This window comes from Nuphar pumila, chromosome 2 (genome assembly GCF_984573655.1).
Source record: "Nuphar pumila chromosome 2, dmNupPumi1.hap1.1, whole genome shotgun sequence".
Lineage (NCBI taxonomy): Eukaryota > Viridiplantae > Streptophyta > Magnoliopsida > Nymphaeales > Nymphaeaceae > Nuphar > Nuphar pumila.
In genome coordinates, this window is record NC_143250.1 from 81,279,044 (window position 1) to 81,293,212 (window position 14,169).

General features: G+C 37.4%; 1 protein-coding gene and 1 long non-coding RNA gene across 2 annotated transcripts; both read left to right on the top strand.

The window, feature by feature from the left end:
- The first annotated feature begins 1,947 nt into the window (after positions 1 to 1,947).
- Positions 1,948 to 5,362, top strand: LOC149845836 (caffeoylshikimate esterase-like). Its single transcript, XM_089996040.1, has 9 exons — positions 1,948 to 2,003; positions 2,098 to 2,130; positions 2,246 to 2,339; positions 2,454 to 2,486; positions 2,592 to 2,738; positions 3,108 to 3,238; positions 3,421 to 3,558; positions 3,667 to 3,765; positions 4,955 to 5,362. The coding sequence occupies exons 1-9, from the start codon at positions 2,001 to 2,003 to the stop codon at positions 5,228 to 5,230; spliced, it is 954 nt and encodes a 317-aa protein (XP_089852166.1). The 5' UTR covers positions 1,948 to 2,000; the 3' UTR covers positions 5,231 to 5,362.
- A 5,867-nt stretch (positions 5,363 to 11,229) lies between these two features.
- Positions 11,230 to 13,273, top strand: LOC149845837 (uncharacterized). Its single transcript, XR_016430232.1, has 2 exons — positions 11,230 to 11,366; positions 13,044 to 13,273. It is a non-coding gene; the product is annotated as an uncharacterized LOC149845837 (long non-coding RNA).
- The last annotated feature ends 896 nt before the right edge of the window (positions 13,274 to 14,169 follow it).

Below are 14,169 nucleotides of genomic sequence, written 5' to 3' on the forward strand. Positions count from 1 at the left end.
ATAAAACAAATATGAAAAAAAAAATCAACTTCTTAAAGAGGATTTATAAGGTGCCGTTTTTTTGCCGTTTGTGTGCACGTGCTACCTGTCATCCTTTCACACGCTTGGGGTCAACCATTGACTATTGATCAGTCAAAAGTCGATTGGAGGACCCGGTGAGGCGCATGGATTTGGTATGCCCTATGCCTTCGCTGGCTCTCTTTGCCCACGCACCACACGCGGAGGGCTTGGGTTGACTGTTCACATTCTAAATTATCAAAACACCCTTACACACCTTGGCTAAAAAAAAGTTGGGGTGTAAACGGGTCGGGTTTCGTTTGGACCCAGGTAAAATCAGACTTGAACCAGATTTTTCGGTATGGTATCAGATTGAGACCCAAGTCGAATCGGGTCTACTATATGAAAAATTATACCCGGACCCGATAAAAACTACATGAACCAGACCCGGATCATACCCGGTAAAATAGTATTTTTTGTCATTTTTACGTTGAAAAATTGTGGGACTTAAGTTGGACTCGGGTGAACCTGGGTCTGGCGTAACATTTCACAAACTATACCCAGATCTATGTATTAATCGGACCTTTGAGTCTAGACCCGGGTCTTACTCGCATCTTCTTATATATCACTATACCTGGACCCTATAGGGTTTGATACGGATCCGGTCTGGATAAAACCAACCCCAGCTTGCACAGGACAGCCGGTCCATTTTGGTCATTAATTTTCTCATTGCGTTCGTGGTCCTACAGTTTGCGTGTGTAATTGGATGCCACCAATTAACAAAATATCAAGACTTTAAAAATACCTAACCCTTTGTATGTTTAATTAAGTCGCAATATGTTATTAAGATAATGTCACCTTTCATTCTCGATCGCAGTTTTCCTCGCTTCCATATTATAGGCCTTAATTTGCATGCAAAAATATTACGGTTCTACCTTATGTCATAAATATCGCATTCCGCAATAAATTTTCAAAGGCTGATCACAATATTTAAAGAACGAGATATTTTTAAAACATATTTTGTTTTATAATGATCACAATATTAGCATCACAAAATCACTTTTTTATTGTATAATATCATATACTTTAATTATGCTGATATTTTACTGAGAAAAAACAGATTTTTTTTTTTAAATATCAGCATGATTAGATTTTCTTTGGCTGATATTTTTCAGGGAACGAGACATGTGACTAAGGATATATACGGTTCGGATTTGGATAAGATGTGGCTAGTACCTTATTGGACTAAACAGGTTGGAATTTGGATTCGGATTTAGATGGTAAAAAAAACTGATACCAGATCCATTTTTTTACATGTAAATGGATTCAGATATCTGTCAAATTCGAATATTTATCAGATTCGTTAGCAAAAAATCCGCGTTTCTCTACGCAAGTCTACTGCTGTCCATCTTCATTAGAAGGGAGGGATAATATATCTGTCATCTGTAGTCAAAGGCACAAAGTTAAAAAATGCATTTTTTTTCAGCAGTCAAAAAACTCACGCGATTTTGAAAATCTCATGTTTTTTTGGCAAAATCTTGGCAATAAAAAAAATTAAATTTAAAATATGTTTTATAAGAAAAAATAAATAAAAAATATTTTAAAATAAAAACCACACGATTTTTTCATGATAAATAGCCGTTAAAACCATAAATATAACATATTTATGTTTTGTTGAAAAATCATGAAAATATTATGGGGAATTACTATTTTTAAACTTTTAGGTAATTTCTTGCCATATGAAAATCTCTCAATATTTATCAATATGGTCAAAGGATGGGCACGAGCCAAATAAAGGTAAAGAAGTTATTAAAGATGAAACATGCGGATTCGGGATTCGGATCATCTCCAAAAATAGGAAGAACAGATTCGTAATAAAACTAATAGTTAGGGACTTTCTTTAAACATTAAACTTATATATGGATCTCTCTCTCTCTCTCTCTCTCCTGCAATTGGTTTTCTTTCCTGTTGGTGTGAGAGACTCATCGTCTTACAGAGTTCGAATGGTAGGATTTAGGATTACCATGGATTCTTCAACACCCATTTTTCCATTGAGAATATGTTTTTCATTTTTTTCTGTTATTTTTTCCTTTTTTGCAGGCAGAAAACACAGAGAACGTAAAATATGAAGAGGCAAGCATTCTGATCGAAAGAAAAAAAAACACAGAATTTTGTTTACTTTTTTTTTTCCTTTCTTTCCATTTTGTTTCTAAATGTTCATTTAACATCAGAAATATTTTTGTTATAGGAATACATCTTCAATCGGCGTGGATTAAAGCTCTTCACATGTAGTTGGTTGCCCACAAATCAGGAGCCAAAAGGACTAGTCTTTCTCTGCCATGGTGACCATCTTTGCTTGGTTTCTTCAATCATTTATTTATTTATTCATTTATTTTTTTTGTAATTTCGTCTGCCCACGATTAATTTTTTTTCTTTTTTTTTTCTGAATTCTACAGGTTATGCTATGGAGTGTAGCATATCAATGAAAGGTGATATCTTTAACTCCTTCATTTTGTCAATTGGGAACATAGAAAGGTATGAATATATATAATAAAATCCTTTAACTAAATGTTCATGTTTGGCACTTATTGTAGGAACTGGGATAAGGTTAGCACAAGCAGGGATGGCCGTGTATGGCGTGGACTATGAGGGCCATGGAAAATCATCAGGCTTGCAAGGATACGTTTCTAGCTTTGATGAAGTTGTTGGTGATTGCTGTGACTTTTTCACGAGAGTCACTGGTAAGAGAGAGAGAGAGAGAGAGAGAGAGAGAGAGAGAGAGAGAGAGAGAGAGAGAGAGAGAGAGAGAGAGAGAGAGAGAGAGAGAGAGTTTATGCTGAAGTTCCAGTCCAAGTGGGTAATCTCACCAGTGAAAGGCACCCACACAACCGGTGGGGAGTCAAACGTTTTTTTTTTTTTTTTTTTATGAAAGGAAAGCTGGAGACCCCTACGTACCAGTAATATAACTATACCATTGGGTTTTGAACTTGCAACCTCCCAACACAAAGTGACTTGCACTAGCTGCTCCTACCAGACAAGCTGAACCCCTGTTGTTATCATTACCTTTAGATATGATGATGTAGTTTAACTAATAAGTTCTTGATTTGTAGAGAGGAAGGAGAACATACTTAAAATGAGGTTTCTACTGGGGGAATCAATGGGTGGTGCAGTAGCTCTTCTTGTACACAGGAGGCAGCCATCGTATTGGGACGGTGCAGTCTTAGTCGCACCCATGTGCAAGGTCTGGAGATGCATGAATAATTAAATTTTTGAGAATGATACATGATTAATTAATTGTTTTACTTTCTAAGTTCTGATTAATTATCTGCTGCTTTTTTAATTATATAATATATTGCACATGGTTCTGAGTGATCATTGATTCATTGTGACTAATTTGATAATCTTGGGGTTTTGGATAAGCAGATAGCTGACGACATGAAGCCCCATCCTGTGGTAGTAAGCATCTTAACTAAGCTAAGCAACGTCATCCCCACGTGGAGGATTATCCCTACTAAGGATCTTATCGATGTTTCCTTTAAAGAGCCAAAGAAAAGAGAAGAGGTAAAAGAAAAATGAAACTTTTTTAGTTAATTAACACTGTTTCCAATAAGAAAAGTTGCTTAAGAATAAATTTTTTTTTGAGCTTGATTAGATTTTGGTAAATTACAGGTTCGCTCTAATCCATATTGTTATAAAGGAAGGCCTCGTTTGAAGACTGCGTATGAACTCTTGAAGGTTAGCTTGGAAATAGAGAAGAACCTGAACGAGGTAATTAGGTTAACCAATCTTTGGTACATGTCTTTTATTTATCTCTACTACTGCTATTTTTTCTTACTTTCTTACTGTCAATTTTCGTGATAGACATACTTGTTGGCAATTGATTTTTTCTTTTCTCAAGTCATTGATTATGAGAATCATGCTTATCGGTTTATTAATAGAAACATTACTTTTCTTTCTTATATTAATTTCAAGAAAGTGACCTCAAATCATGCATGCAATTATAGGTAAAAAAATGCATGCACCTATATGTTAAAACACTTCAAGCATATTCGGCCACCCTCAAACTTCACAGGGGTGACCCATGAATGTCACAAAGTTGAAGGGACATCACAAGTTCGAAACATACAGGTTCATGTCCCTTGCCGCTACACCGAAACTGAGCCTACTCTCCCTAAATCGATTCTGCCCAATACATTATGGGGTCAAAACTGAAAAAAAAAAACACCTGAAGGGCAGAAAAACCCATTTAGCACGTATCAATTTTGCACCTACCCATTACTATATATATATATATATATATATATATATATATATATATATATAGAGAGAGAGAGAGAGAGAGAGAGAGAGAGAGAGAGAGGTTAAATCTTGCTATGATCGTTTGTATGCATAAACGACTTGTCAAACTTTTTATTTATTTATTTATTGTTTTTGGTCCAAATGACCCTATGAATGTGATCTACATGCTGTTTTTACTATGAACCGGCATTTGAATTGTTGGAATTTGACATGCATGTGTACAGGCTTTTCTGGCAATGAAAAAATGTGCGGTTGCAAATGTACTGTCTTTTCCTGACTTAAAAAAAACATGATCCAAGGGTCATCGATCGAAACAACTTGCATCATGAAATTTCAGCTAGTTTGTACCTATAATAGGCTGTATTAAATATAAACTATATATATATATATATATAAAGGAAGCTTTTTAAAAAAAAATTCCCACCACATGTTTATGGTTATCACTATATAAGCTTTTAAAAAAAAAAAGAATTCCTCCACCACAACCCTTGACAAAGAATTATCTCTTTCTTTTGCCAATGCTGCTTTCAATGCAAAAAGTTATATTTGTTTTGTCTCTAAATAAGTTGAGTCAAGGCCGTTTATAGGAATTTTTCCTAACCACAAGTCGGATTCTCACATTGTAGAATTTTGACTTCCCTTCTTGCTTTATGGTTAGGTTTCCATGCCTTTCTTGATCGTGCAAGGTGAGGACGACCAAGTAATCGACCCCTCGGTCAGCAAGCTCCTATATGACTCTGCATCAAGCTCGGACAAGACCCTAAAACTGTACCCAGGGATGTGGCACGCTTTGACTTCCGGTGAGTCACCGGAGAACATCGAACTCGTCTTCTCAGACATGGTCAATTGGCTGGACAAGCATGTTGCACAAGGAAATTCAAGGATCGAGAGCGAGCGCAAGGCCGGGCACGATGACAGTGTTCTGGCATCTTAGCTTGATCGTTGACCTTGTTGCTTGCTGATCGGGCCAGTCAAAGGAGAGACTTATGGGGAAATAATGTATATAGTTTGAGAGATGACCATGTCAAAAACTTATGGAGAAATAATGTATATAGTTTGTTATTAATTCGTTATTGTACTTGTTCTTTCTAGTTGCATATGTCTATAATGCCAAAAATTACCAAAGTCCAATCAGTATTGAGTTTTTGGTTTGTCAAAAGGATACCTCAACATGCCCCTCTTGTCGTGTTCCCTTGTATATTATTTTCAATAAAAATGGACAAAAAATAGCATCTCAGCCGTGTCCTTGTGACAGTTTTTGGTAGAACATGAGCCCTTCCCAAAATTAATTCTAGTCCACGTATCTCAGCCCAACTGATTTTTGTTTTTTAAAGGGAAGCTGGGTTTAGGCATACCCTTACCAGTTACACTATACCATTGGGTTTTGAACCTGCAATGTCCCAACACAAGGTGACGTGCATTAGCTGCTCCTACCATACAAGCCAAGCCCCCCGTTGTTCAGCACAACTGATTTTCATTATTACAAAAACATAAAAAGGGGAAGGACATCAATTTTTTTTAGATTTATAACCCAAATAAACTGCACCTGGCATGAAGACCTGGTTGCGCTGGCTCAACCTGTCATACCTACGGTCGTCGTGCCAGCAATGTAAAACTTCAAGGCTAGGATCCCTGCCCTAGGGGCCTATGCTTGCAATGGCTTGCGTAGAGGGGCAACACCCATGATAATCGAACCTTGACTGCCCGTGTAACAGCCAAGGCCCCACCCCACTACGCCAACCCCCCTTGGGGCTCATCAGTTTGCTTTCCAAGAACTATTGCCATCTCTCTCTCTCTCTCTCTCTCTCTCTCTCTCCACCATGTTGGTAGAGCACCATTGATGAAGATTTTGCAAACAAACGTGTCTTTATCTTTAGGGGTATATCTGATCTAATGAAAAACAATCTGTTACAGCCTTCCAACCTAGATGCTGCAGTAACTCGAAAAAGCCTTTCCTCTCAAAAAAATATTTTATAATTTCCTAAAAAGGAACTCCGAAAGTCTTGAAGAACAAAGATTATAAAAATTTATATATTCATCTCATATTTACAATGATGGTTGAGAAAAGGGAGTAATGGGATCCTCAATAAAGCAATGGATTGGTTAATCACACGCAAGAGAGAGAAGGATATTTCCACTGTTGACATTGACGATCTGGCCTTAATCTATTATTGTATGGTAAGTAGGGAAGCTCCTTTTGTACAATGACAAGTAGGGATGGCAGTGGACGGGGGGGGGGGGGGGGGGGGGGGGGGAACGGGGCCCGCCCTGCCTCGCCCTGTTTGGACCGGGGATGAAGGGCATGAAACGGGGATGAAGGTTAAAATTCATCCCCGCACGGGGATGAAAGGCGGGGATGGACTTACACTTTCCCCTGCCCCGCCCCGCCTCATCCCCATTAATAATATTACTAAAATACCCTAACCTAAGTAATAAAATTACAAAAAATACACTTATATATACTAACTAACCCTAAATCGTATTAATAAAAAACTGGAGTTAGTCGCCGACTTGCCGCCCAGAGAGAGAGAGAGAGAGAGAGAGAGAGAGAGAGAGAGAGAGAGAGAGAGAGAGAGAGAACGTGAGTCTCCCTTTGCCGCATTTGCCTCCTCCTCTCTGCGAAAAAGAAGAAAGAGAGGCATTCGCTTCTCGTGATGGATCGCCCCCTCTTCCTGCTGAGGAAAAGGAGTTTCCTCCTTTTTTTTGTGGAGTTTTCATCATCGACGATGACCGATTGAGCTAGGTTTTGGACTTCTTTTACATGTACAATTTTTCTTTTTCTTCTTTTTGTGATTGTTATTATATATATTCTGTGTATTTTTTGGTTATTTGTTTTGTGAATTTCTGATTTGGTGTATGAAATGAGGTTTTGAGAGGAATCAGGTTATTTTGAGGGGGTTTTAGGGTTTTGATTTCTGTATGGGATGGTGTTTTGGTGGGGGCGGGCCGGGGATGAGGCCCGGGCGGGGACGGGGATAATTATGTTGAGACGGGGTGGGGGTGGAGGTCCAAAGTCCCCCCCACCACGGGGATGGATCGGGGATGAAGGTTAAGTTTTTGAGACGGGGCGGGGGTGGAGAGACCTTATCCCCCGCCCCCGCCCCGGTCCAATGCCATCCCTAGTGACAAGTGTTTAGTCATGTATTTAAGAGGCAAATAAATTTTTGGTGGTTTAAATAAAGTCTTTCTATGCCACATCCGACATCCGAAGATTGTCATTATAGTTATGTCTTTAACTGCGAGATGTGTGCAGGGGCAAGGCCCGATCCAGTTTACCGTTATTGATTAAGCAATCACGATGATATTCATGACCGTAATAGAGCAAGTTTCTTTCTCGCCATTAAAGAGTCACCCTTATTGACCCTCAACATTGTAGTGCATGCAATCTCGAGCATTAAAAGAAGAATTAGAGGCTATTTTAGAAAAAAAACCTTATACGAGGGGTCTAGCATCACAAGATACTCTCATATCCTGCCCTTGTGCTTTCCTTCAAGTTGAACCTTTCTAAGCCTCTTTTACGAGCCTTTTTAGGTTCCCACTTCACTTATCATACCATATGTATGAAATATCATGATCAAATCCCAAATAACTAAATGATACAATGAACAGAAGGTTCGATCTTCACCAACCTAGAAAAATAATGATATATGAAAGTAGAATCATAATGGAAAATAATAATAAATTGCGAAAAAAACTAAAAATCATTAATCTCCTCTCTTGCTCTCTAGAATAACTATATATAGAAAACAAGAGGAAACCCTAATCCTATAGATCTGTTACCAGTACTATGATAAATAGCATAATCCAAGATCTAGTGTCCAACTACATAATTACATAAATATTTAAATGATCAAAATGGTTCTATATGGATCCCATAGACCTGACGACATCCACTACAAGAAAAATGTTAATTAGCGACGAAAATTTATGACAGATTTTTTGGTCACAAATTAGCGACGGATTAGCTAGAGAAAACAAACCCTCGCTAAAATTGGAATTAAACGTGGGATTAACGGCAAAAAAATTCCATCACAAATCAGCGACGAATTCACTACAGATCATATTCCATCGCAAACTGTGTCGCAACTTAGCGACGAATGGGCGACATTATTTTTTCATCGCTATTCCATCACTAATTTGCAACAAAATTTTTTCGCCGCTAATTCACCACTAATTTTCGATGTAAGCCCATCTAAGATGCAAAATTTTCTCTCTCTCTCTCTCTCTCTCTCTTTAAATCGGGTTCTCAGTTAGAGAACCCTAACCCTCTGCTGCTTGCCCCTTTGCCTTTGGCGACCCTCCCAGCCTTCGGCGACCCTCCCAGCATCAGGCGACTCTCTCTGCTACCAGCAACCCATGCTGAAGCCACCCTGCCGCTGCTCCCTTCCCTGAACCCCGATCTTCGCCTCACCGGAGGCCACCCCCAAATCGGGCTCTCTGTCATCGTTGCCCCCTTGTTTTGCCTTTCTCCATGCTGTAGCCATCAGCGACCTCCGACCATCGCCGGTAGTCCATCACCGCTGACCTTCTTTCCTCTCTGCTACCACCACCGACTAGCGCGATCGATGAAAGCAGCCGCCGACTTTCCATTCCTTCTTCCTTATATCCTTTGGCCAACCGAAGCTATTCTCATTGCTTTTGTCGGAACAACCCTCGATGGAACCCCGAAGCTAGCGGTTCTCAGGTAAAATCCCCTTTTCTCTTCTTTCTTTGTTTCTTCTTTATCTTTTCGGCAGACTGCAGAGTTGCCTTCTGCATCACCTAGTAGGCTTGGTCGGAACTGACCCCTATTGTTTTTCTCGTCATGCGAGGGTTGCCTTCTTCCTACGCCAAGCTTGTCAGGCAGGCGCCCTCTAAGTTTGGTACAAAAACTTGGGCCTCTAAAAATTGGTATGGCGCCCTCTAAGTTTGCCCCTACATATGTTGTCTCCAACTGTGAAGTCGAGTTGATCCCCATAGCTTCAGGATTCCATCCAACTGCGGGTCATCCACAACACTGAACTGATTTGTAGTGGTGGTTTCTTGTTTGGGGCCAGTCCTCCTTGGGGGGTCTCTAGCTAACCACCTTAGCAAAAAAAAAAAGAAGCGAACGATGACTGCCCTCGCTTGGGCCTGAAAAACATTAGAACCGGGCGATGTTATTCATGTTGTATGATAAGAATGTAAATGTTAGAAATTGCATTGTATTGCCTATATAAATGTGCATTGCAGGTACGTAGCGGAGCAAAATGCATGATGCTTAATGCTAAACATCGCATGCGACTTAAAATGCCATGCAAAAAAAGAAAAAGAAAAATGCAAATGCAAATACAAAAGCATACAAATCGGGTAAATACCCGTGGTGAGTACGTGATGCAAGCACATCACATGTTATTTACTTTCTTGAATGCAACACTTTTCTGCTCACACACTCACTTAGTTGTGGATATCTAGGACTGTTTTGTTGGAGTTTGGAGATCATGCTGAGCATGATTTGAATGTATGAAAATAGAAGTTCTCTTATTTTTGTAGTTCAGAGACCATACTAGTTCGATTTGATTATATATCCATAAAAATATAGAGTTGTGTAACTGATCCAAATAAAATTTTTATTTGTTAGAATATGGTTCGTAGAGGTCACAGTGGTCGAGCACCCAATAGTAGCCAGTCCCAGTCTTCATCTTCACGGGCTGCTTCGATAGGTATATCATTTAACTAATTGTATACTTTATTAGTTTAAATGCGCATTGTGTGAATTTTTAACTCATTTTTCTATAGATGATGTTTTGCCTGCACATGACCCACCTACACCAGTTATTCATAGTGTATATCGATAATCGACCGTAAGTATTTCATTTTTACTTATTCAATACTTATCTTATAAATATTGTATATTGATAGTTAATGTGTACCAATTCATGTGTAGTGCGAGGTTCGAGCCACAAGAAGTAATACGAGAGATTAGGTAGTCACTAGTTCAACATCTACCAGGACCGGTCGTTCAATGAAAAGAGTACTCGAAGGAAGTGTTGGACAGATTGTAGTCCTCATTCATGATATATAATCGTTTATCATAGCTAATGTGTTTCATATTTAATTTTTTGTTATAGTCATGTCTACTAACTATTTGAAATTATTTATAGACTTTGAATCGCTTCGTAACTGCGATGAAGAAGCATGACGCAAGGCGGGTGTGACAGAAGGTGATTGTTAGTCGATTTGCAAGCATGCTGCACAATATGAAGACTGCAACAATAAAAGCATCTGGTGAGATAGATAATCCACTGCAATGGAAGAGGCATGACCCTCCTACTATCAGGTCATATTTTTGGGATCCAATCAGCAACAAGTGGCCGGAGCATGAATTTCGAAACTGCTCAGCAAAAGCTGCATAAAATCGAGCGAAGATACCCAATTCCTATCTACACATAGGTAGATCTAGGACTTTTGGGAGTCACCTGAAGAAAATGGTAACTCATCAATATATCTATTGTCAAATTTATAAGTATTGTTGCATAGTTTTTAAATATTTTTTTTTATCATTTAACCTCGCAGAAAGTAGAAAAAGGAGGCATTGTGCTTTACAAGAATGTATTTTTTGAAACAAATAAATGTAAGAGCATGGGAGAGTTCGTATCAGAGAAGATGAGAACGATAATGGTATGTATTTATTGTATTAATAAATATTATAATTCTTAATTATTAATCTATACTATAATCATTACTTTGTAGGAGTCATACGAGTAGCAGATGGTAGAGCGATATGATGATAACTCCACTCAACATCCGCCTTTTGATCCTGCAGTATGGGTGACTGCAACCGGTGAACCAAAAAAGGGTCGTGTGTTCGGGTTTAGAGTAATATGAACACCACACCAGTCGTTGCCACCTCCAGTCAGGGCTCTCAGAGTTCTCCCGCCAGCATCAACTCCAAGCGTCCGATTGACCCGACTAATTTTTGGGATGGTGTCTGCCCACTTGTTAAGGACACAATGCATGACTATTTACATGAAGCAATTTTTGACGTTGTCCGTAATGAGTTACGCAACTTTTTTCGGGACAGGAAAACTTTGTCTGCAGCTGCCTGTCAGGTATGAAAGTTTCATGTCAGATTTCAAGCTAGTATATGCATGATTTCATCACATATGAGCATAATTTCATCATTATGAAAGTTTTTGACTGCCTTATAACACATATATGCATGATTGAATCAATATGAAAGTTTTTTGACAACACTAGAACACATATAAGTTTGATTTCATCACTATGAAATTGTTTGACTACCTTGGAACACATATATGCATGATTGAATCACTATGAGAGTTTTTTGACAACATTAGAACACATATAAGCAAGATTTCATCACTATGAAAGTTTTTGACAACCATAGAATACAAATATGTATGTTTGAAGCACTATGAGAGTTTTTTGACAACATTAGAACACATATAAGCATAATTTCATCACTATGAAAGTTTTTGACAACCTTAGAACAAAAATATGCATGCTTGAAGCATTATGAGAGTTTTTTGACATCATTAGAACACATATAAGCATGATTTCATCACTATGAAAGTTTTTTGATTGCCTTATAACACATATATGCATGATTGAATCACTATGAAAGTTTTTTGACAACATTAGAACACATATAAGCATGATTTCATTACTATGAAAGTTTTTTGACTGCCTTATAACACATATATAAGCATGATTTCATCACTATGAAATTGTTTGACTACCTTAGAACACATATATGCATGTTTGAATCACTATGAGAGTTTTTTGACAACATTAGAACACATATAAGCATGATTTCATCACTATAAATTTTTTTGACAACCTTAGAACACAAATATGCGTGCTTGAAGCACTATGAGAGTTTTTTAATAGTATTAGAACACATATAAGCATGATTTCATCAATACGAAAGTTTTTTACTGCCTTATAACACATATATGCATGATTGAATCACTATCAAAGTTTTTTCACATTAGAACACATATAAGCTTGATTTCATCACGCTGAAAGTTTTTTGACTACCTTATAACACATATATGCATGATTTCATCACTATGAAAGTTTTTGACAACCTTTGAACACATATGTGCATGCTTGAAGCACTATGAGAGTTTTTTGACAACATTAGAACACATATAAGCATGATTTCATCACTATGAAAGTGTTTGACTTTCTTATAACACATATATGCATGATTAAATCACTATGAAAGTTTTTTGACAACATTAGAACACATATAAGCATGATTTCATTACTATGAAAGTTTTTTGACTGCCTTATAACACATATATAAGCATGATTTCATCACTATGAAATTGTTTGACTACCTTAGAACACATATATGCATGTTTGAATCACTATGAAAGTTTTTTGACAACCTTAGAACACATATATCTATAATTGAATCACTATGAGAGTTTTTTGACAACATTAGAACACATATAAGCATGATTGTGATACAAAAGACATTTATTTGACAACCTTATAACACATATATGTATACTTGAATTACTATGATATTTTTTTCACAACCTTAGAACACATATCTGCATGATTGAACCACTATGAATTTTTTTCTGTCAGCCTTAGAACACATATCTGAATTCTGTTAATGTTCTTCACTTTATTGCTAGCTAGTCTATGTGTAATTCATTCATGTTACTTTGATTCCCTTAGATTAGGTGCATTGCATATAAATTATTTCATTATATTTTTTTTATCAATACTAACTTTTTTTTCTCTTGTAGGATGCTGGAGATAATCAGTGTAGAGGAGCTGATGGAGGCATGGATGAAATGGCAGATCAAGACAATGAAGAAGATGATGCTCAGAATCTTGACGATGATTAGATTCATGTGTTGAATTTGTTGTACCTTCTTATTGTTTCAAAAGAAACTCTTTGTAAATGTTCACTTGTAAATAATTAGAACTTGGCGAGGATTATAGTGGATCGATAAATTGTTTCAGCTACTTTGTATATGTATTTTTTATGTGTACTTTGTTTTTTATACACATGATATATAAATTGTATGACGAGAAATTTTTTCCCGAAATTTATATTTTAAACATTTTTATTTTTATTTTTTTTTATTTTTTGCGATGGATAATATCCGTTGCTAATTAGTATTGACCTCCAATTTAGCGACGAATTAGGGGCAAATATTTATCCGTCAAAAAACTGAATCGATCGATGTTTTGCGATGGATTGTAATCTGTCATTACAATTGTGATGAAATTAGCTATGAATGTGTATATGTCGCAAAACCAAATCTCTGCAAATTAGCGCCGTCCTCGCGACGGATCATGGCATTCACTAATTCATCGCAAATTAGCGACAGATATGTTCCATCACTAATTAGCAACTAAGAAATTATGATAAAAGTTATCCGTCGCTAAACTTTTTAGAGACGGATTTGTGACGAATTATGCCCATCGCTAATCCACGGATTTCTTATAGTGATCCCGCACTCTCCTACATCACTAAATCAAAATTGTCATTTTCTTCCTTTTAAAGAACTACTCAACATTCATTGAAAAAAGAGAGAGGGAGAGAGAGATTGTTTTTCATGGGTAGAAAAAACTAATTAAAGACAATATCATTCACTAAGAAATCTAAAAATAAAAAATTGGAAAAAGAAAAACTGAGTATTGGCAATTGGAGAACAGAGACAAACTTTAGGTGAAACACTCATTTAATAGAGAGAGAAATAAGGAAATTGATCCAAGGTGCATCTTAAAGTTTTTCTTTTTCCAATGTGAGAAAGGGAAAACCACCCCCGGATCAAAGACCCCAGTGGTGTAACCCAATGGCACACATCTTGCTCATGGCAATTACGCAAGGGGTAGCGCTTGTGGGAGTTGAACCCCGATTGC